Source organism: Budorcas taxicolor, chromosome 25, assembly GCF_023091745.1.
Source record: "Budorcas taxicolor isolate Tak-1 chromosome 25, Takin1.1, whole genome shotgun sequence".
In the NCBI taxonomy this organism is placed as follows: Eukaryota; Metazoa; Chordata; class Mammalia; order Artiodactyla; family Bovidae; genus Budorcas; species Budorcas taxicolor.
Window position 1 is genome coordinate 25,318,206 of NC_068934.1, and position 24,753 is coordinate 25,342,958.

General features: G+C 46.7%; 1 protein-coding gene across 1 annotated transcript in view; it reads right to left on the reverse strand.

Moving 5' to 3' along the window:
- The window catches only part of NAV2 (neuron navigator 2), a 424,695-nt gene that overhangs the window by 115,207 nt on the left and 284,735 nt on the right, over positions 1-24,753 (reverse strand). The window contains exon 12 of the mRNA XM_052662508.1: positions 15,371-15,493. Coding sequence (XP_052518468.1) covers positions 15,371-15,493 — 123 coding nt within the window. The remainder of the gene's footprint in view (positions 1-15,370; positions 15,494-24,753) is intronic.

Sequence of the window (24,753 nt, forward strand, 5' to 3'; positions counted from 1 at the left end):
AGTCCCTCTTCAGATCTCATTTCAGGCGATTTTACAGTCACCACAGATTAATCAGGGAGATAAATCAAAGCGCGCAGAGGATGAGGGAAAACAATAAGGCTGTAGCTGCCGCAGACAAAGCCGGCCTCCTCTTCCTGACATCCTGAGACAAAGGCCACGGGGGTGGATGGCAGAGGCCACTCCCAGAGGAGACAGACCCTGAGGGCCACTAGGTGTGACCAGCAGGATTAATGCAACTCTGAAACCTCTGGTGGAAGCTCTGGAACCAAAGAAGCCAGATGTCCTTAAGAGGGAAATATTACTCCTGTAGCTTCAAGCATCCCTAAACTCTGCTGAGGGAAGGGCTAGAGTTTCCTCAGCAGCAGGAGAGTTTGGCTTGGGCCACACCCTCAGGCTTTCTTATGACTGAGCCTCCAGGTGGAGAAAATCAGACTGAAAAGAGGACTGTCTCAAAGGGCCCCGGGCTGTCACCTTTACAAGCACCCTCAGCCAGTGTAAGGTTCTAAGGAGACAATCAGCCCTCACTCATGAGCTTCCAGTGAGGGTCACCTTCTGGAAGGATGGCATTAAGCCTTTGAACAAACAGGGAGGCAAGCTCGATGATGGAAAGCAAAGGTTTCCGAATTCAAATCCTATCCTTGCCCCTTAAGGGAATGTGGCTTTGGGAAGGAATGTCACCTTTCAGAGCCTGTCTCCTTATCTGTAAAGCTCATGGTCTTGTCCAAATCCATTCCCAGTTTTGCTCTCCAGGACTCTGGTAGACCATATAAAGCCTGCCAACTGCATGAAAAAATCATAGTGCAGGAAGTCCCCCCCACCCTCCAATGGTTCATCCCTAAGGCAACCCGCTCCCCTCTAGACAGGCAGAGCCCCCTGCTAGTGCTGATTTAGGGAACAATGTCCTTCCAAGTCTAACTAAGTCCTGAGTCAAAACATCCACCAAAATAAATACAATTCATGGCTTATCAGTCACTTGGAATTTTATCTCGATGAAAACAAGACTATAGTCCCATGAACTTCAGCTCCTAATATAGTTTTGGTGATGCTCCAAGTTAGAGCAAAACCCATTATCAAGTATAATGAATGGATTTTCTCCAAAGTGCCAGGAAGGTACAGGCCCCCACCACTTCTGCTCACAGCTCTGTCTGCCCTGCCTTCCCCTTTTGCAAGATGTCATTTGGTCCTTCAGCCTGTGCCTGCCATCAGCAACACTGCCACCCGCCTCCCTTGCTAAGTGCCTCTTGGCTCAGCCTTGAAGCACAGTGAGGATGGACGTTGAGGCTTTCTCTCCTCTGGAGGAGATCTGCTGCATGAGAAGAGGGGTCTACACACATCAGGGACCAGGGGCGAGCACTGCACTCTTACTCGAAATGCCATCACACAGCAACAGCTGTCATCGAGACCATCAGAGCTGAAAGGTTGGTGGGGTCCCGGCCCTGCACGGATGAGCACAGTCCTGAGTCATTCTGTACTTGTCCTTCAAGTGACAAACAAGAACACCAAGTCTGGGAGCTCAAGGACTTTAAACATCAGGAGGTCAGACCACGTGGATGAAGGAACAGGGGTGCAGGGACGGGAAGCATCTTACTCAAGATGCCCAGTGAGGGCAGAAGAGATCCAGGACAAGTACTCTTGATTCCTAGTGCACCCCATCCCTTCCTGCATGGACTGCATTCTTCGCCTAAGAGATAACGTGCACTTTCATCAGGTACTTATTCACGCTCTCCAAACTCTCACCGAGGCAGCTTTGCTCCCCAGAGCCTGGAGGACAGAGTGGTCACTGGACCTCTAACAATCTCCCCCGGCCTCGATTTCCTCACCGGCAGAGTGAGAGGGCTGCAGCGGGGACCCTCTCATGCCACCCTGGATGGTGAGCTTCTCTTCAAAGACGCAGTGCTGGGAAAATACATTAGAATGCCAGGTAACCTTGAACAGAAACTCTGGGCTGGCACAGTGTCCCATATTGACCAGCCTAAAGGCTACACTTAACCAGAACACTTTCTACAGCTGGTGTCAGGACTCCTTCTACACCAGGCTTATTTCATCAGCTCTTATATTTCAGTAACAAATCACAGCTAGGCTGCTCTTCAAACAGGACAAAGATATTAAAGGAAACAAAAGGAAAATCCCAAACAGATAATAAAATAAGCAGACCTATTTTGACACTTGGGTAGTATTTCTAAAGGATCTCTCAAATCATCACTGACAGGAAAAGAAACCTCTTGTAGCTTATTACAGTAACAACAAGTTCCCATCATAGGATGACATTTAGCCCCCAGGGCTACCCCAGTCCTTCCAGGTCCCATAAATCTCTTTGGCACTTAGCATGTGGCTTATTGAGGCTCCGCTCTTCTCAATTTGATTGCAAGCTTCTTGAGGGCAGGGAGCAGAGATGATGGTCTGACTTCCCTTTGGATGCTCAGGGCCTAGTGCATGGGAGATGCTCCATCAATATTAAACAACCATCAGCATTTTCTATAAACTGTCATATATCAAGACACAGTCCAAATACTTTGCTGAAATACAACTGACCCATAGCATTGCTTAACATTCATCAGCCAGTTCAGTCAATGTGTTCCTCATCTGTGTGCTCATGCTCTTCTATCGTTGACAGTCAAGGCCATCAACCAGACTAGGCAGCATGGTGCCCAGCATCTGATAGGTATGTAGTAAATATGTGAAGAAATGCATGATTCAAAGTTGGTTATGTAATGGTGGGGTGGGGTGGCATTAGGCTCAGACTGCCACTTACATGTAATAAAACAGTGATGGTCACTAAGCAGTTCTCCATGTATTTTCTATTCTCCCAGCAAAAATGTACTTCTCCTGATCTCTGAATTTAAGTGTAGCCCTGTGACTTCCTTTGGCCAAAGACAAATGAGTGTAAGTTACAGAGGCCATTCCCTGGTAGGAGCTTTTAAGAGACAGCATGTCTTCTCTTTGCCATGGGGACTGTCAGTCCTCTAAACAGTCGTCTCTTGGGCACCCTGGGTCCTAGGGTGAGAATGACGTACATTACAGTCTCCCACTGACATGCAATGGCCAGATACTGAGGGTAGGTTTGGGGGAGTTGCTAGTTACACGGCACAACCTAGCCTGTACTGACTGAGGTAAAGACTTGTCTAGGTACTCAGATGCAAACATATTATTTTCTGTTCCAGAGCACAGGTGTAGTCTGATTCTGACCTGGGGTGGGGGGCCTATGCTTCAGGTTGCTGGGGGAGGAAGCACAGAAAAAGGTGCTCCGTTTAGACTTTTTTCTTTGACCTCTCTTCCTTTCATATTGCTAGATATCATCTCATCCATAGATAGAAGAACAATCAAGTCTCCAAATTACCTTTAAGCAACTACTGAAAAGGAACCACTTTTGGAAAAAGTACTTTGGAGGAGCAAGTGTCCTCTCCATCCTCCAACACACACATACTCCACTGTGCTTCTCCTGTGGTGTAACCTGGAACAAAGCTATGAAGTTGAGCAACATTAGGGAGTGAAAGGTTCTTGTGGGGCCTCTATACAGCTTTTTTTTTTTTTAAGTGAAAACACTGCATACATGAGAAATAACACCCCACAGACACTGAGCGAATTCTTTCTCTGCTCTTTACAACCCCCTGGGAGAATTCCTTTGTAGCTTAAGGTGCAGATGGCTTGCTTCCTGTCAGCACTAGCCCCCTGTTCAGCACACGTGGCCTCTGCCCACCCATTCCACAAGCAGACACTCTCTCTTAAAAAGGAAGTCAGTGGTACCAGCAGAAAAGACACACTTGGGAAAGGACAGTGCAGTAATTACTACCCTGTTACCACAGAAATACAGGTTTGCCCCGAAGGCTCCTTTAAGAGCTTTTAGATTAAAATGACTTTCACTCTCTCCTAGTTTCTGTTCTTTTGCTACACACAGGGAGGAGAAAGCGGAAAGGGATGGAAAGCAAACACAATGGAGATCACTGATGCTGGGCACTGTGCTAGAGGCATCTTCTTTTTCCATGAAATTGAGTATAACCCTGGAATGCAGGAGGGGGGAAATGCTGGGCACACTAGTGGATACAATAGGCAGCTATAAGGCAGTGAGAAGGAGTAGGCCAGCAGAATGAGAGAGGGGAGAGGGGAAGGGCTGGGGTGACAGAGCGATCGAGAAGGACACAGAGAGATCAACTGACTGTCCCGAGCAAGACAAGATGAAGACTAGAAAGGTGGTGGCGGAACAAAGCAAAGTTCATTTTCACTTAGGCTGGTGGGAAACTCCATGGTGAATTACCATGAAAACATGCAACCATGCAGGACCTTATGTACATCTGTATTCTCAGTTTTCTCCCTTTTCTGCATGTCATATTCTCCCTTAAACTCCCTCGCCCTGTCCTAATGCTTCATTATTTTAATTTACGATTGATCTTTCATTAAACATCATTGCTCTAAGCTGTTATAAAAGAAGAGGGCTTAACTATTAATCAATTAAATATAAAGGAAACAGAATGGCAGAGGGGTAGAGCCTAGATTGCCCGGAATGGCTTGCAGGACTGAGGAAAAATCAGTGCATTTATCTTTGTCTGGTACTTTACAAAGGACTCTCCTCACCTCCACCTCAGGCCCTCCTTACAATGGTCTTGTGATGTGCACACCACAGTGGTCCCCAGGGGGACCAGGCACCAGGGACTGATTTCGTGGAAGACAACTTTTCCATGGACTGGGGGTGACAGGGGATGCTTTAAGTGCACTACATTTATTGTGCATTTTATTTCTAAAATAACGCTGCCATTGATCTGACAGGAGGTACGAGTCTGTGGTCTGGAGGTTGGGGACCGCTGCATGTGAATACTGTCCTCATTTTAGAGACAAAACCATGAAACTCAGAGGTGCTGTCTAGCCCGCTGGTCCCTCCACAGCAAACCCCACAGCTGCCTCTAGAAATAGCGATGAGCTGGTTTACAGTAGCACTACTCAAAAGAACTCTCTGCAGAGGTGACATGCTGTCTATCTCCTGAGGAGTGTCTGCGTTCTCCAACAGGGTAGCCCTGAACCATGCGGGACTTGGGAGCACCTGAAATGCGGCTCCTGTGGCCAAGCGACTGGCTTCTAATTTGGATTAATTTATGCTGCATGGCCATACCCCTCTCGGGGCTTGAGAGCCCCGCTGGGCAGTGGGGCAGAGCAGGTCTTTAGTCTCCCACTCCCACCACGTGGATGTGGGGAAATAGCCAGGGATGGCATGACATGGGATTAGATAGAAGAAGGCGAAACTCTGCCCCTTTGCCTTACTCGGTGATGACGGGAAGATTAGGAAATGACAGCACACAAAAGACCCAGGGGGAGAGAGTAGGGGAAGGGAAGGAACATTTTAGGGGAGCTCTCCTTAAACCACGGCTCCAGCCATGTACCCCTGCAGACCCCCAAACTCTGGGTAGACGAACGCCAGCCATGCCTCAGGGACTACTGTGGTAAGTCAGGAGCAGGGAGAATTCTTCGAATGATTGCAGATTATCTGTAGATTCTGGGGGCCCTGGTTTCTGGGATCACTCAAGGGAAGAATGAGCCTGGCTTGGAATCATGAAATTGTGGACTCTGGCAAATGGCACAAGTTGGCAGCAGGTCAGAATCCACAAACAGGGATCCCTCCTCCAAACCTGCAAGGAGACCAAGGGGTAAACTGGTCCAGCATTGTATAAGAGCTACTACTGCTGCTGCTAAGTCGCTTCAGTCATGTCCGACTGTGCAACCCCATAGGCGGCAGCCCACCAGACTCCCCCGTCCTTGGGATCCTCCCAGGCAAGAATACTGGAGTGGGTTGCCATTTCCTTCTCCAATGCATGCAAGTGAAAAGTGAGTGAAGTCATTCAGTCATGTCCGACTCCTAGCGACCCCATGGACTGCAGCCTACCAGGCTCCTCTGTCCATGGGATTTGCCAGGCAAGAGTACTGGAGTGGGGTGCCATTGCCTTCTCCGTGTATAAGAGCAAGCCTTCTCAAATGGAGATGCAGACATAGAGAATGGTTTGTAGACACGGCAGGGGAAGGAGGGTGGGATGAGCTGACACAGAAGCACTGACATATACTCAGCACTGTGTGTGAAACAGACGGCTAGTAGGAAGCTGTTTAATGCAGGGAGCCAGCCCGGGGTTCTCTGACCACACACGGTGGTGGGTGGAAGGGTGCACAGGAGGTTGAAGAAGGACGGGATACATGTATATACACACACACACACACACAGAGTTATAACTGATTTGAGTTGTTTCTTGACAGAACAAGAGAACACACTGGTCATAGCAAACGCTCTCTTCCAAAAACACAAGAGAAGACTCTACACATGGACATCACCAGATGGTCAATACGGAAATCAGATTGACTGCATATTCAAAAGCAGAGGCATTATTTTGCCGACTAAGGTCCGTCTAGTCAAGGCTAGACTAGTTGGTTTTTCCTGTGGTCATGTATGGATGTGAGAGTTGGACTGTGAAGAAGGCTGAGCACTGAAGAATTGATGCTTTTGAACTGTGGAGTTGGAGAAGACTCTTGAGAGTCCCTTGGACTGCAAGGAGATCCAACCAGTCCATTCTGAAGGAGATCAGCCCTGGGATTTCTTTGGAAGGAATGATGCTAAAGCTGAAACTCCAGTACTTTGGCCACCTCATGCAAAGAGTTGACTCACTGGAAAAGACTCTGATGCTGGGAGGGATTGGGGGCAGGAGGAGAAGGGGACGACCGAGGATGAGATGGCTGGATGGTATCACGGACTCGATGGACGTGAGTCTGAGTGAACTCAGGGAGATGGTGATGGACGGGGAGGCCTGGCGTGCTGCGATTCACGGGGTCGCAAAGAGTCGGGCACGACTGAGCGACTGAACTGAACTGATATTCTTTGCAGCCAAAGATGGAGAAGCTCTATTCAGTCAGTAAAAACAAGACTGGGAACTGACTGTGGCTCAGATCATGAACTCGTTATTGCCAAATTCAGACTTAAATTGAAGAAAGTAGGGAATACCACTAGACCATTCAGGTATGACCTAAATCAAATCCCTTATGATTATACAGTGGAAGTGAGAAATAGATTCAAGGGATTGGATCTCATAGACAGAGTGCCTGAAGAACTATGGACAGCAGTTTGTGACACTGTACAGGAGGCAGGGATCAAGACCATCCACAAGAAAAAATATTCAAAAAGGCAAAACGGTTGTTTGAGGAGGCCTTAAAAATAACTGAGAAAAGAAGAGAAGCTACAGGCAAAGGAGAAAAGGAAAGATATACCCATTTGAATGCAGAGTTCCAAAGAAGAGCAAAGAGAGATAAGAAAACCTTCCTCAGTGATCAATGCAAAGAAATAGAAGAAAACAAAAGAATGAGAAAGACTAGAGATTCAAGAAAATTAGAGATGCCAAGGGAACATTTCATGCAAAGATGGGCACAATAAAAGACAGAAATGGTATGAACCTAACAGAAGCAGAAGATATTAAGAAGAGGTGGCAAGAATAGACCAAAGAACTATACTAAAAAGGTTTTCATGGCCCAGATAACCATGATGGTGTGATCACTCACCTAGAGCCAGACATCCTGGAATGTGAAGTCAAGTGGGCCATAGGAAGCGTCACTACAAACAAAGCTGGTGGAGGTGATGGAATTCCAGTTGAGCTGTTTCAAATCCTAAAAGATGATGCTGTGAAAGTGCTGCACTCAATATGTCAGCAAATTTGGAAAACTCAGCAGTGGCCACAGGACTGGAAAAGGTCAGTTTTCATTCCAATCCCAAAGAAAGGCAATGCCAAGGAATGTTCAAACTACTGCACAGCTGCACTCATCTCACACACTAGTAACATAATGCTCAAAACCCTCCAAGCCAGGCTTCAACAGTACCTGAACCATGAACTTCCAGATGTTCAAGTTGGATTTAGAAAAGGCAGAGGAACCAGAGATCAAATTGCCAGTATTCGCTGGATCATGGAAAAAGCAAGAGAGTTCCAGAAAAACATCTACTTCTGCTTTATTGACTATGCCAAAGCCTTTGACTGTGTGGATCACAACAAACTATGGAAAATTCTTTGAGAGATGGAAACACTAGAACATCTTCCCTGTCTCCTGATAAATCTGTATGCAAGTCAAGAAGCAACAGTTAGACTGGACATGGAACAACAGACTGGTTGCAAATAGGAAAAGGAGTCCGTCAAGGCTGTATATTGTCACCCTGCTTATTTAACTTCTATGCAGAGTACATCATGAGAAACACTGGGCTGGATGAAGCACAAGCTGGAATCAAGACTGCCAGGAGAAATATCAATAACCTCAGATATGCAGATGACACCACTCTTATGGCAGAAAGTGAAGTGGAACTAAAGAGCCTCTTGATGAAAGTGAAAGAGGAGAGTGAAAAAGTTGGCTTAAAACTCAACATTCAGAAAACTAAGATCCTGACATCTGGTCCCGTCACTTCATGGCAAACAGATGGGGAAACAGTGGAAACTTTATTTTTGGGGGCAGACTTTATTTTTGGGGGGCTCCAAAATCACTGCAGATGGTGACTACAGCCATGAAATTAAAAGATGCTTGCTCCTTGGAAGAAAAGCTATGAGCAACCTAGACAGCGTATTAAAAAGCAGAGACATTACTTTGCCAACAAAGGTCCACCTAGTCAAAGCTATGGTTTTTCCAGTAGTCATGTATGGATGTGAGAGTTGGACTATAAAGAAAGCTGAGCACCAAAGAACGGATGCTTTTGAATTGTGTTGGAGAAGACTCTTGAGAGTGCCTTGGACAGCAAGGAGGTTAAACCAGTCAATCCTCAAGGAAATCAGTCCTGAATATTCATTGGAAGGACTGATGCTGACGCTAAAGCTCCAATACTTTGGCCACCTGATGCGAAGAACTGACTCATCTGAAAAGACCCTGATGCTGGGAAAGATTGAAGGTGAGAGGACAAGGGGACGACATCACCGATTTGATGGACATGAGTTTGAGTAAGCTCCAGGACATGGTGATGGACAGGAAAGTCTGGTGTGCTGCAGTCCATGGGGTCACAAAGAGTTGGACATGACTGAGTGACTGAACTGAACTGATGGGAGAAACCAACATGACATGGTAAAGCAATTATCCTCCAATAAATAAGGAAAGGGCCTTCTCCTTGAGGCCTGAGATCATGGCAGGATAAAGGATGAGGGTCAGCCCAACTGCAGAGTCCCTGGTTGCAAAGTCTGGGATGCAGGGAGAGGAGGTAAGAAACATCTCCCCTTCCCTCTAATGCAAACTGTTGTCCATTGTCCTAATGCAAACTTGTCCATTGTCCCTGAAGGATGGAGTTTGCCTTTCCAGCCATCTGGGCACTGCTTACATTCTTAGTGAGCAGGGCCTCATTCAATGAGATGACACCAAGAGAAGGGCTGGAGCTAAAGAGGAATCCACGCACAGAGGGCTCCCTGAGCGAGCAGATGAGTGGGCCAGACGGTAGGTGGTTAGAGCCTTTGGCGGTGGAGGGGTCTGCTGGGCCTGGGTTGCAGTCCCAGCTCGGACACCAGCCAGTTAGGTGCGCATGTAACCTGCAGTGAGTTTATGAACCCTCTCACAGATTCAAGTCTGTGAAACTAGGATAATAACTCCTTTCAAAGGGTCAAGGTTAAAAACTAATGACCAGATGTTTGTAAGGTGCTGGACACAGTTGCTGGCACATAGCGCTCCGTCAGGAAATGGCAGCTATGCCTGTTCTTATTATTTTCTGATAAAAGTTTGCATTCATTTTCCATTGTTGCTGTAACAAATTATAATAAACTTGGGGGGGCGGGGTTAAACTAATAAATATGCACTATCTTACAGTTCTTCATCTGAGTTGAGTCGCAAGGACTGAACTCACAGTGTCAGCAGAGCATCTGTTCCTTTGCCTTCTCTGTATAGAGGCTACCTGACCGGAGTTCTCTGATTGTGGTCCCTTACCTCATCTTCAAAGCGAACCAGGATGGATGGTGTACCTCTCAGATCTCATCAGTCTGCCCTCCTCTCCTGCCTCTTCCCCCTTTAAGGACCTGTGATTACACTGGGCCGACCTGGATAACCCATCTAAACATCAGCTGATAAGCAACCTTACCGGGCTTCCCACATGGCTCAGGGGTAAAGAATCCGCCTGCAACGCAGGACACATGAGTTCAGTCTCTGGGTCGGGAAGATCCCCTAGAGGAGGAATTGGCAACTCACTCTCACATTCTTACCTGGCGAATCCTATGGACAGAGAAGCCTGGCAGGCTACAGTCCATGGGGTCGCACAGAGTCGGACATGACCGAGCATGCACGAAGCAAACTTATTCCCTTGGCCACAAGTCATAAAATATTCACAAGTGCTGGGATTAGGCCTTGGGTGTCTCTGGAGGGGCTGTTTTTCTCCCTATCCCAGGCTTGAAAGGGAAGACAATGGGAGAAGTTCCCCTCAGTGCTCCCTCCAATCTGCATATCCCAGCAGGGGCGATGGCTAAGAAATAGCTCACCTCACATGGTGAGGGCGCCCACCAATTCCAGCTGCTGGTTGGGGAGCCCTGTCCTGGATTCAGCTCCTCTCTCCAAGTCGGGTCTGAATCTGTGAATGCACTGCTGAGTGCTAAGAGGCCAGGCTGTCCCACGCAAATCACAAAGCCAAGCATAGTCCTGGGCCTGAAGATCCTGCGACACTCCTGGTGAGGGAGGTGGGCCTGGCTTGGCAGGCTGGTCAGATACCAGGTTGCACAGTTACATTCTCACACTGCAGGTCTCCCTGTTCAAGCTGAAGCTGGGATGGGTCTGAGCACTGAGGCCCGGGTCCCAAATGCACAGTCAAGTTGTACAATGACTGAAGCCCAGCTGAAAAGCCATTTCCATACCTAAACTGTACAGAATTTGGAGGGCAAAGAAAATCTTGTAACTTAACAAGAAAACAAAACAGTTCCTCCTTTATGTTTGATGATGTTAGAGGGAAATTTTCATGTTTGTTCAAGTCTCAGGCTGATGTTTTACCATGTGGCATTAGTTTTGTTTTTTTTTTTTCTATTTTTCTTACTACCTGAATCTTGGCTCAGTCAGTCAAGAATCCACCTGCAATGCAGGAGACCTGGGTTCAACTGCTGGGTCAGGAAGATTCACAGGAGAAGAAAATGACACCCCAGTCCAATATTCTTGCCTGGAAAATCCCATGGACAGAGAAACCTGGCAGCCTACAGTCCATGGGGTCACAAGAGTCGGACATGACTTAGCGACTAAACCAAATTAACAAGAGCAACTGGTGTTTTAAGGGTTGAGAAGAAAGTTATCAAGTAACTGCAAAGTCTTGCTCAGGATCCACGTGCACAGGAGCCTGGCTTCTGTCTTCCACGTGCTGTCAGTGACAGGTACGTGACCTTGGGGGGAACATCTAACTGCCTCAACCCACTGCACACTACAGCACCATGCATGCGGCAAAGGGCCACGGCATGCTTTCAAGGGACAGAGAAAGGGGCCTGAGAGTGGAAACCTTCCCAGAGCTGAGCTTTAATCTTTGAAGGCACTCAACCTGCTGAAGTTCGAGAACTTTCGACGCGTTCCCAGGAGATAGCAGTGCCTGCAACCGGCTGGAGTTCCACAAACCCTGTGACTGTGAGCTCAGCCCCTGGGCCCTCCTTGTCGTATCCCTTCCTCCTCCCAGCCTGCTAGTCCACAGACCTCCATGTCACAGCTCTCTTTAAGCGTCTGCCATCTGGGGCCAAGAGCTTGTAATAAGCCACCTCCATTTGTCCCTTTTGATCCTTCCTTCAGAGCCGGCTGGCTCTAGTTTGCTGAAAGTCGCCCCGATGACTATCAGCTAAAAACGAGGGCCCACGGGTGGCAATCCTAGAGAGCGACAGGAGATCAAGGGCAGGCTTGGCATCCTGAATTTACGATCGTCATTTATTATTTCTCAGAAGCCGGCTGGTGACATACGAGACTCACCAGCAGACATGGTCTCTGTCTCCCAGGCTCCGAAGGTACACATTCCTATCGGTTACTTTTAATAACCCTGAAGATACCGCAGCCACATCCTGCCGCCAACAGCCTCAGCCTGCCTGGTGGCTGGGTGGGTGGGTGTCCTTCAGCCTCCCTGGGAGCTGTCCTCTGGGCTGAAGGGCAAGGTCAGTGATGTCCTGCTTGTAAGTGATGGCACAGTGGGCTTGCCATCCCTTTGCTGAGGTCTCATCAGAAGTCATCTCTCAGTTCGTTTCCTATTTCTTTTGTAGAACTCATGTAATTGACTGCTTGTGTGTGAATCCTTAAGGACTGGGCTTTTCATTTAAAAAAAATTCATGAAGTATCTTAGCTCTTTTTTCAGGTTAGAAGGGAAGACTTCTGGAAAGGTTCTTTGCATTTTTTTTTCACTTGTCTAAATTATTTAAACAACATATTTCTAGTTACAGGAACAGGATTACCTAGCCTGCAGCCATGTGCATAGTACTTTTTATTTTTTAATATATCTGCACACCATCTGTGATATTATTCCTTGATATTTTACACTAATTGTTCCAAGTATACACTATCCTGACCCTAAGAAATGTGTGTAAAATCATGAGTTTGAGATGCTAGTTGCAAGGGTGTTGTTTTTTTTTTTTTTAATTAAAATGTAATTGTTAAAAAGAAGTATTTCCCTATCTACCATCTAAAATTATTTCTGTACCAATAATGTTTGCCTTGCACTTTGTGGAACACTCATTTAAATGGCAACCCACTCCAGTATTCTTGCCTGGAGAATCCCAGGGACAGGGGAGTCTGGTGGGCTGCCGTCTATGGGGTTGCACAGAGTCGGACATGACTGAAGCGACTTAGCAGCAGCAGCAGCATTTAGAACATAGTTTTGGGAAGATTTACAAGAACAGACCTCCCAGGTGGCGCTAATGGTAAAGAACCCATCTGCCAATGCAAGAGACCTAAGAGACTTGGGTTAGATCCCTGGGTTGGAAGATCTCCTGGAGGAAGGCATGGCAACCCACTCCACTATCTTGCCTGGAGAATCCCATGGATAGAGGAGCCTGGCAGGCTACAGTCCATAGGGTCACAAGGAGTTGGACATTACTGAAGCGACTTAGTACGCACGCTAACATGAAGAATTTCAAAGAAACCAATCTACTACTATTTCAACTGAGCCAAAGCTAAAGCATTATTATGTCCCGTTTACACTAACTTTGAAAAAAGTCATTTAACATATCCAAGAATAATATAGGAGCTTCCCTGGTGGTCCAGGGGTTAAGAATCCGCCTGCCAGTGCAGGGGACACAGACTCGATCTCTGGTCTAGGAAGATGCCACGTGCTGCAGAGCAGCTAAGCCCGTGCGCCACAGCTACTGAAGCCCACGCACTGTAGAGCCTTGTGCTCTGCAACAAGAGAAGCCACCACAACGAGAAGCCCACGCATCTCAACTACAGAGTGATCCCTACTCATTGCAACTAGAGAAAACCTGTGTGCAGCAACGGAGACCCAGCACAGCCAAAAATAAATAAATAAAAATAATAAATAAATGATGGTGCAGTATTAAAAAAAAAAGAGTAATACACAATATCCCACTGCCTACAGGTCCAAATTTACATAAAATAGAAGATTTATGAGCATTATTGAATCTTTTTTTTTTTAAGCGACCTGAATTCTTTCTTTAAAAGTTGGCTCATTATCCATTTAGTCTTAAATGATCACATCTGAGCAATTCCAGTTTGGGGAAAACCAGAAGACACTGTTGTCTGTTTTGTTAACTGTGGAGACTGAGCTGGAACAACAAAACAAATGCCACCCATCTTTCCAGCCCAAACCCAAACCTTCCACCTCCAAAAGCAAAAGCAAGCTCAGCTGTGATCTATAATCATTCCATTAACCCTGCACTGAAGCATTAAATTAAACTGCCTAGTGCAGACACTGCTTTTGCTACAAGGGGAAATGTACCTTGTAAGGCCATCACTTTATGCTAATAGATTTACTGAGCAATTCCATGTTTACAAGAGAATACCAATAAACAAAATAATTTAACAAATTGTGAACGATCCAATGGGGGTGTTACAACAACTGATTTTTCTTTTGCTGATATTTACTCTAAAGACTTTGGTTATAGAGAGTTTTAGCCTTAGAATAGTTCTCAAATAGTTCATCTTTCTATAGAATTTTTAAACCAATACTTTAAATAAAATCACAGGGGAAAAGCTGACTTGAATTGGCATGGTAGTGTTACGTCTTTAGTCCTCTCTGGTATAAATCACTACCTTGGAGGTGGAGGAGACTCTGAGAAGGACATGGTTGAGTTGGTAGCTGAGCCTAGGCCTTGGGCAGGTGCCAAGTTCCTGACAGCTAATTCAGCACTCTTCACACCAGCCCAAGCCTCCAAGTCTTCCCCAAGAGAAGGTGAAGATTCCTTTTCAGCAAATTCCATTTCCGGGGGAAACTTCAGGGTCTGTCTCTTTAATAATGCTGCCCTATTTCTCTGAAGCCAGGGAACTACAGAAGTCATCTCACTCTTTGTTAGAAACTGTCCTGCTAAGAGAAATGCACGAAGCTGGTTTGGTGCAACAAATATTTGGCCTTCTGACACAGAAGACTTCGCCTCCAAAAAGAACAGAGTGATTTCAAACCGCTCACATCGAAATTCCATGTTCTGTCTCATCAACCCAGATGTGGCAAGAGGTCAAGTACGCCAGAAAAAATTCTTCAACAATCAGATCATTAAAGGCTATTGAAATCCAGAAATACAGCACATCAGAGCTGGAAGGGATCTTGGAACCCATACAGCCCAAACCCCTTCCTTAACAGATAGTTCACAGTCACAGAATCGGCTTGTGTCAAAGACTAGAAACTTGTAGGCCAAATATTCTTCTTTATTATAGCTTTCTGAAGCTCTTCTTTGTCTCTGAAGCAATGAAGACTGGTCAAGCCCAATCATGACAACCATTCAGCATGCAGTTTATAAACTACATGGCTAAGCCCTGCCTCTTGTCACCAGGCAACAGAGAGTTACGGGGAAGCCTGCTCAGCCACGGCCAGGGGAGCTCTCTTCTGCACACAGACCTTCTGTGCACCACCAGGGACTCTGTTCCTTCCAAGATGCATACCTAGAAAGCTGGCTAATGGAGGAAGCAGAGCAGATTCCCAGGGGCTGCTGAACTGATCAAGATGAGGTTGCAACAGTAAAGCAACCACAAAAACCTTCCCAGCCTGAACTCCCGGGGTTCTTGCTGTCAGAGCCATAATCCACCACCTACAAGCAGGATGCAAGAGCTGGTCAGGAGCCCTCTTCCACCTGCTGGGCCAGCTCCTAACCTCAGGCCTGGCTTCAAGGCCTCCCAGCCTCTGGTGGGTTAAAGCAGCACGCATTGGCTCTCACTATGACTGCCCTCGTTTCTCAGGCCCACTGGAGTCACCTCCACATCTGGGCCACCCCAAGTGGAGCAGGCTTACCTGTCAGCATCTCCGAGGCCCAGGGAGGTGTTTCTTTGCAGGGTCTCTCGCACCACAGCCATCCCATCAGGGAGCCGGTTCAGGCGGCGGGTGTAGAGGCCAAGTCCACCGTCGGTCATGTACCTTTGAAAGGAGAAAGGGATGATGCAAATATCTGGTTAAGGGCAAGTCATGGGCCATCTTGCCTTTCATATCCAGAAGCCCTGCGTGGCCATCCTGTGCCCTCAGGTAGAAGGAACCAAAGCTTTCCGGAGGTTCTGTCACTGATCACAGCCTAGACATAACTCAGCTAATTCAACCCAAAGGATTACCAGCTTGCTAGCAAAAATAAAACTCAGATTAATTAACCCAAACTCACAGGGATCTATGGAGCAGAAGGGAACTAGTGAAAAAATTAACTGTCAGATGCATTCATGACATTCTTTTTAATGTCAGCAATTATACAAGCAGGTGTTTTACCTAAGTACTATGAAGGGAACTGACAAGTCACTGGCAAATCATAGGGGAAAATATTACAGAACAGCACAGGGGAAAAAGTAGGCAAGATTTAAGAAGGATGGTAAGAAAAGATGGAGGATACAAGAGCCAGCTTTGTCATTATGGGCAAGTCCTGGATTTTTCATCTAAACTCTGTGAATATCAGTCTTCCTGCATCACCAGATGGGCATGGGAATTAGTGAGATAAGGAGTATCAAAGTGCTCTATAATTTGTAAAGGATCACATAAATGGAAGATGTTATTAAAATAGTGATCATCCTAAAGCATGTGCAATGGTAAATTTCACCTTTGATACTGATGTCTTAGGGGGGTGTCCCAGCTCTCTGAATAACAGTAACGTTACTTATCTAAACTTCAGGTTGATGCCACAGAGCTATCTTCCTATGAAATCAGTGTTGTCATGGGAAGGGAAGACCTCTGAGACTTTCTGTATAGCTAGCTGACTATCCACGAATCAGATCAGCTCCTGAAAGATTAGCTACCAATAGCACGTAGTTTGGCTCCCCAGGTGGTTCAGTGGTAAAGAATCTGCCTGCAGGAGATGAAGGAGACATGGGTTTGATCCCTGGGTCAGGAAGATCCCCTGGAGGAGGAAATGGCAACCCGTTCCAGCATTTTTGCCTGGGAAATCCCACGGACAGAGGAGCCTGGCGGGCTACAGTCCATGGGGTCACAAAGAACTGGACATGACCGAGAGGCTGAGCATGCATGCATGCATGCAAGCACGAGGCAGTACTTCAGGTCCAAAGCAGCTTTACTTCATCCACCCTGGTTACTCCAAGACACGCCTCAGAGGAGACTGCTGTGCCATCATCCCCATCTCCAGAGGAGAATGCAAAGCAAAACTTGAGCAGAGCCAGAAATCAAACTCAGAGCCCTTTAATTCCCCCATGGGCCCCATCAGACTTGCAACGCATCTGAAAACACAAGTGATTTACTTCTCAAGTCCAATAACAGGGCGTGAGAAGACCAATGAATGGGTGATTATTTTGCTGCAACAGTCAGCTGAGCTATTAGTACATCATGGAATGTTTCACTGCCTTTGGTATCTTGGCTTTGGAATATATGGGATAGATCCTGAGGGTTCTTCAATACTTGAGATTCTTCTATGTCTAGCTTAGGAACTTCTTGGAATAGTCTTAGAAAAATGGACTTATAGGATGCTGTGGAAGTTTTCTAGAACCAGTAGGGTCACAGAAGAAAGTTCTCACAGGAGCCATCTTGGGTGAGGAGCTTCTGCTTTGGGTCAAGAGAACTCTTCCTTAGGGCAGCTTCCAGGAGATCACATCTGAACCGACTTCTCTGGTGGCCCCTTTCACCCCCTATTTGTGACATTAATGATCACAAAGCCAACATAATGGAATATCTGTTGAAGTCGGTCAAGCCAGTTGTTTGTGGTTGAATTGTACACTTTAAAATGATGAATTTTAGGGACTTGTGGTGGTCTAGTGGATAAGAATCCACTTGCCAATGCAGGGGACCGGGTTTGATCCCTGCTCTGGGAAGATCTCCTATGCCGAGGTACAGCTACTGAGCCTGCACTCCACAGCCCATGCTCTGTGACAAAAGAAGCCACCACAGTAAATAAGCAGCCTGCACACGTGGCTCAGACGGTAAAGCGTCTGCCTGCAATGCGGGAGACCCGGGTTCGATCCCTGGGTCGGGAAGATCCCCTGGAGAAGGAGATAGCAACCCACTCCAGTATTCTTGCCGCACCCCTGCCCCACAAGGGGCTCAAAGAAAAGGGCTTCCCTTGTAGCTTAGTCGGTAAGGAATCCACCTACAGTGCAGGAGACCCGGGTTCGATCCCTGGGTTGGGAAGATCCCCTGGAGAAGGAGATGGCAACCCACTCCAGTATCCTTGCCTGGCAAATCTCATGGACAGAAGAGCCTGGTAGGCTGCAGTCCATGGGGTTGCAAAGAGTCGGGCACGACTGAGCGACTAACACTGCACACCACGAATAGAGAGCCATTCTCCCACACCATAACTAGAGAAAACCCATGCGCAGCAGCAAAGACCCAGTGCAGCCAAGAATAAAAATTTTAAAAATCAAAAAAAGAATTTTATGGTATTTGACTTAGGCCTCAATAAAGAAGAAAAAAGAAAAACCAAAAAATTCCAGCCATCATAGCTATAGTTTAATAATTGTGTAATGACTTTAAATTTTTTTATTTATTTTTGGCGGTGCTGGGTCTTTGCTACTGCAAGGGTTTTCTCTAGTTGCAGTATGAGGGCTTCTCATGGCAGTGGCTTCTCTTGTTGCAGAGCACAGGCTCCGGGCATGCAGGCTTCAGCAGCTGTGCTGTATGGGTTTAGCTACTCCACAGAATGTGAGATCTTCCGGGATCAGGGATTGAACGTGTATCTCCTGCACTGGCAGGTGGATTCTTTCCCACTGAGCCACCAGGAAAACCCCGTGTAATGACTTTTTGATTCTTGGTTCTCACACTAGATAAAAAGCTCTTTGAGAAGGGACTATTTTATTTTGTTCAAATCTATATTCCACGTCCTAACACATACTAAGTGCTTATCAAGTATTGTTTTTGTTGAATGAAATCCAAAAGACACAGTCATAGGGTGAAGTTTAGCAAAAACATTTTGGGAGGAAACCAATTACAGGTTTTCCTTCCTCTTAAACTTCAGAAAATTTGACATCTAAGTCATATGGCAATTAAACTATCTACCTGCCAGTCAGGGGCTTCCCACGCAGCACTAGTGGTACAGAATCTGCCTGTTAATGTAGGGGATGTGGGTTCAATCCCTGGGTCAGGAAGAGCCCCTGGTGGAGGAAGTGGCAACCACTCCAGTTTTCTTGCCTGGAAAATTCCATGGACAGAAGAGCTTGATGGGCTAAAGTCCATGGTGCCACAAAGGTTCAGACATAACTGAGCACCTGTCAGTCAACCCATCTGTCCATCCATCCACCCACTCACCCAGTAGATGCAGTCACCCAGGATCCATGCATACGGTGAGCTCCGTGCTCATCCTACAGCTAGCATAAGGCGGAAAGAAAGGACCTACAGCAAAATGCGGTAACTCTGCCAGAGGCTAGACTTTCTAGATCAAATGTCCTTTCAAGGAGATTTCAGCGGAAGCTGTTCAAAACACAACCTACTGCACCATTAAGCAAGGCAGTTAATTTCGATTTTAGCAAAGCCCGCTCAGCCATAGAGATAAACAAAAATTTTTCAACTGGGGAGATCTTGTCAAAGGACAAACAAACTAATTAAAGCATGCATTTCCCTGCTGGATTTTTTTTTACTGCTGGTGAAACAACACACACGGTTGGGCAATTACACGTACCTGGATATGTAGATGGAGGCCCACACATATACAGCCCTGGCTTTCTGTGAAGGCCAAGAGCAGAGGTTGGTGAGCTTCCAGAGCTGGAATGCTGAGATGCGCTGCAGCCTCCAGCCTGGTATTGCCAGGCACAAGGTGTCAAAAACTGACCGCTGATGAAGGTGGGGGGCCTTGGAGAGACGTGACTGTGTGACTGGCTGGGCTAACTTAGCTTGTCAACTGATGCTGGGAATTCTGATCTTGTTTAGGCAGAGAGATGGGGTGGTGGTGGAGGAGTCAAGGATAAATCAGGATCCTCTGCCTTCCCAAATGGACCAAAGACTGAAAGCCAGAGTTGAATGCTACCAGCGTGATATGATCCAGTTTCCTTACAGATCCATTCCATTCGTTTTATGCATGTATGTATGTGTGTGTGTGAGAGAGAGAGGCGGGGGGAGGGAGGAGTCAGAAGTGGTTAACGAAAAGAGGGAATTTACCTCTTCCTCCTTAGGTTTGTAAAAATGTATTAAATCATAATTTTTAAAATAATATTCAAAATAAATTCTATGTCCTCTCACTGCAAGATAGTACAGCGCTGTCACTTCAGCCTCACACTCAAGAACTTAAATTTCTTATTTCTATAATTATTATTCCACCAAATACAGTATAAAAAGCCCCGAATATATCTTTAAATAACTCTTCTGGTCTCAATGAAAAATACACATACTTTGGTTCAACCCAAATTTCACTGGAATTGGCTACTGAGTATATTAATATAGACGTCCATCAGCTCAGTTTAAGGAAGCATGATTTAGAGATGACACAGTCATTGGTGTGTCGCACTAGCCCTTGAGCAGGAGGGTGAAAAGGTTTGTAGTCCTGAAGGCTCAGGAGGCTGGGTGGGATGGCTGGGTCCCATCTTGCGACCTTTATCAGAGGCTTGCATTGGGTGGAGATGCAACGAGTTGCCTGAGGTTACAAGGAAGGGAACCAGCTGATCCAGGGACCAAATCCCTGAGCATCAGGGCCACACTTTCCTTCTCCTTGGGGAAACAAATCATTAGTGCTGGAGCCTAATGAGGTGCTGGTAACATCCTAATGTTTGCTTGCTGGGGTCCTGGCTAAGCACCTGCACAATTTCAAGACTATCCTCCACCTTCCTTTGCTTCCCCAGAGGTCCCTGGATGGAGAGCAGGAGCCTCTGTTAAAGAGCCAGGGTGTCTGTGGGTGTTTTTCTAGCTTTTCAAGGCTGGGGTGGCTCATGAACATCAGAGCTAGGAGCATGGCTGCGTCATCAGTGAATCTGGGGTTCAGTCTCCCCGCCTCATGCTAGCTAGGGGCCCTTCGGTGCATCGCTGATAGCAAGTACTAAGGGTTACTGATGCTGGCCGGATGCTGTGCCAAGTGCCTCACAGAAATCCTGATATCTTCAAAAGAGTCTTATCAAGTGTTACTTTTATCTCTATTTTTTAGATGAAGACAATGAAACAGGTCAAGATCACCGTGCAGGTAGATGGGTTCGAATCCCAGCTTTGTCACTTTTGGGGGCGGGTAATTTCGCCAAGTTTCAGCTTCCTCATCTGCAGGATAGTTGAAACTATGGATGAATCTCATAGGGCCATGGTGGGTTGACTGAGACATTATAATGCCAATAGGGTCTGCTACCTCAGGAGCCCTTTAGGAGATCAACCCTGAATATCCATTGGAAGGACTGATGCTGAAGCTAAAACTCTGAAACTTTGACCACCTGATGCAAAGAACCAACTCACTGGAAAAGACCCTGATGCTGGGAGGGAGGGAAGGCAGGGGGAGAAGGGGGCGACAAAGGATGAGATGATTGGATGCCATCACTGACTCAATGGACATGAGTTTGAGCAAACTCCAGGAGACGGTGAAGGACAGGGAAGCCTGGTGTGCTGCAGTTCATGGGGTCACAAAGAGCCAGACATGACTTAGCGACTGAACAACAACTGTTACAATCAGCAGCAGGGACGGCCTGTGTCGCTGAGTAGTGACACTGCAGTCCCTCCTCCCCTTCCAATTCCACAAACATGGTGGAATTCCCATGCCAGGCTGGGACTACAGAGATCTCACTCCTGCCCGGCCCTGGCGAAGCTCAAAACTGACAAGGCTCTCAGACACGTAAGGAGGCAGCTCTCCTACCCCATGATGAGCGGTGGTAGCTAGACGTACCGTACAGACAGATGCACAACAGGCTCTGCGCACACAGGGGACGGAGGTCACAGAGGGATGCTGCTTAAGTTGGCCTTTGAAGGGTGCATAGGAGTTTGCCAGTCAAAGGAGGAGGATCCATCTAGGTAAGTAGATGACAAGTACAAACGCTGGGAGGAAGCTAAGAGGATGGGAAGTAGTTCACTGTTGCCAGAACAGCAGGAACAAAGACAGGAGCTGGGCTGCAAGGAGTCTGGGGCCTAGTCAGGAAGGGCTTGGAGGCCAGGAGGGGCTGAGACCTTTGTCTGGAAGCTGGGTAAGCTATGACTGTAGTAAGCCCATGAGTAACAGGTTCGGGCTTTCGTTTGAAAGAGAACACTGGCTTTTCGACGCCTCCATCATTCAACACTCGATTTTTGGTGAGCAAGGTCTCACTGATATTTCCTCCTGTAGATTTTCCAGATGGTCTGGATCCCATCTGAGGCACCCCAGACCTTCAGGGAACGATCAGACGTGCAGAGTAAACCTCACCATCCCTCAAACTAAAGGAGACCTGTGAAGGCAACATGCCTAGGACAAGGAACTTTATCAACAGAATAGGTGCATCCTGAGTAACTGATGGGAGCTATGAAAAAGCTCTGGAATCTCATAGGAGCTGTCAGAACAAATACGCTAGATTCTGAGTCCAGCGTTGTTGACAGATCTCGTCTCCTTGAAATGTGCGTAGTGAGGCACCAAGGTCGAACAAGTGAAACTGGCGTGAGTCACCTTCAGAAGGAGGGACAGAGGACCCCTCGATCCTGAAGTTCCCAACATGGAGCATAAGGAACACAAAGGGGCTCTCAATAATCACAAAGGAAACCACTTTTTCTCAAGAATTGGGGGAGGTAAGAGAAGGGAAGGGAAAGCAATTTGTACATTGACAGAGTCCAGTGTATTCCTATTAGAGCACAACATAAAATAATGAAGAACTCTCAGATGCAAAAAATGAAAGCAATACAAACAGAAAAAAAAAATCAAGCCTAAGTGATTACTTTTCTTCAAAGACATGGCAGCATGTCTGTGTTTTTGGGGCACACTTTTGGTTTAAATGTGAACATAGCAAAGAAAAATGGAATAAAAGAATTGCATACATAAAAGCTATTCCCTGCCAACATCAATATAAATATATGAACACATATATCAACACATACTTTGTTGTATCAGGTTAAAAAAAAAATGATGTGGGCTGCTGAAAAGTCCTTACATTTGAGTTTTGGCAGCAGCCAAGTCCTCAAACAACTAATGCTTTCACAGTGCTCTTCACTCCATGACAAAAGGCCTGACATTTATATTTGAAGTTTATTAGGATGTAAATTGAGTTTCTAGACAAACCTGTAAAAGGATCCCTTTAGTTTAGAACCTCTTAGAAGTGTGATGAATACACTCCACTCTGGGTCACAGAAGGACAAACCAACAAGTGAGTCTCACAAAGCTGCCCGAATCCTTTTGAAGAAAGTCGATCTTAGTGACAGAAAACAATCTGCTACGTTTAGCTTAAGCGGAGAAGACACATTTGAAATGCAAAAATATGGTTGGGGGAAAGAAACAGATTTTTTAATTTTTCAGTGTTCTTTTTGGGAGATTCATGAGAGTTCAGTGTTCCTCTTAAGCAAAATAAGAAGACCGGAGCACTAAAATTTAGGCACTTAAAATTTTACTATGGGAACCACTTTGCCCTCAGTTTGTAGGCATAAAAGCTGAGACAAATATCACACATTTCATTTACCAAGCCACCCCCCGCTGCCTCCACCTTCAATGACAAGAAACATATCACAGAGCAATTCTCAGATCTTACCCACTACACAGCTTTAACATAAAAACCAAATAAAGGTGAATCCTAATCAAAGAACATGGTGCTGCTGCTTCTCAATCGTGTGTGTGTGTGTGTGTGTGTGTGTGTGTGTGTGTGTGAGTGTTAGCTGCTCAGCTGTATCTGACTCTTTGCGACCCCATAGACTGTAGCCCTCCAGGCTTCTCTGTTCATGGAATTCTCCAGGCAAGAATACTGGAATGGGTTGCCATTCCCTTCTCCAGGGGATCTTCCTGACCCAGGTATCACACCCAGGTCTCTGGCATTGCAGGCAGATCCTTTAATCTGAACTACCAGGGAAGCCCTATCATGGATCATTCCAAACTGACATGCAATGAAACAAAACCCACGGCAGCCTCTGGAGAGAAAGTCTAAGGTTCGAGTGTCTTTCTTGGTTAGGTTTCCCTGCAATAATAAGACTTGATGGATAAATAATCCAGACAGGCAACACGAATAATCAAGAAACATGTCTATGGTGTTCACGTCTTCTGGGGAACTCCTCCAACAATCCTGCCGGCCGAGGGAGAGGAAGAGGTGCAGACCCACAGGGCCACTATCCTACCTGTTTGCCCAGCGCAGGGATGGGGCACCGCCGCCCACTGTGCTCTAGGACGGCTGCTTCTCCAGGAAACCCCCAAGCTGGTATCTTGCACTTTTAAGGAGGATATGAGACTTCAGTTTTCCTCTCTAGCAGAATCTGCCATTATTTCGCTCACTCCTAGAGCACCCACCTTGGCTCAGAGCACAGAACAGGGCCATGGCAGATAGATGTCACTTTCACTGCAGGAAAGTTCCTTCAACGGCCAGCAGCCACCGACCTGGAGCATCCACAGCTCCAGGGGCACCCGGCTCCTTCCATGGCTCATCTGCATCTCACTCCATCTTACCAAGTCAGTCCTGGCTGTGAAGTGAGCCAAAAGTCCAGGCTCAATTCTCTGACCCTGGTGCAGCAGGAAAGCAAGCCTGTGACAGAATTGAGCCGGCCTTGGGAGGTCTGAAGCCTACGCTGGCTACTTAGTCACCAGAGCACATCTCTCTGGGGAGTGCTGCAAAGATGTTGCTAAGCTAATCAGACAAGAGCTCAATCCTGGCAGGCCACAGGGACAGAGGTAAGAGCAGGAAAAGGCAGGCCTGAGGGAAGGAGGAGTCAGAGAGTCCCAGGGGGCCCCATTAAGTGTCACTTGGGGAAAGTGATGTCATAGTCTTTATTTCCAAAAGACAGGTGCTGTGAAGCTGCTTGAAGAGAGAAGGCACGCTGCGGGAGTCATGTCGCCAACACCAACACCTGCCTCACCCGCTACCCACCACTGAACCAGCAGCTTCAGCATCACTTGGCAACTTACTAGAACTGTGGTACCCTAGTTCTCCTGAATCAGACTCTGCCGTTCAACAAGCACCCTAGGAGGTTCTAATGTGCACGAAAGAATGGAAAGCAATGACCTCAGGCAGTGGTCTCCCTAGTGGGGGGCATAAGATGGCCCACACTGATGAAAACTAAAATGCTCCTGTTTTATTTATTTCTTATCATGTCACTTGTAAATCCTGGGTGTAGGCAGGTATTACAGTATACACAGTATT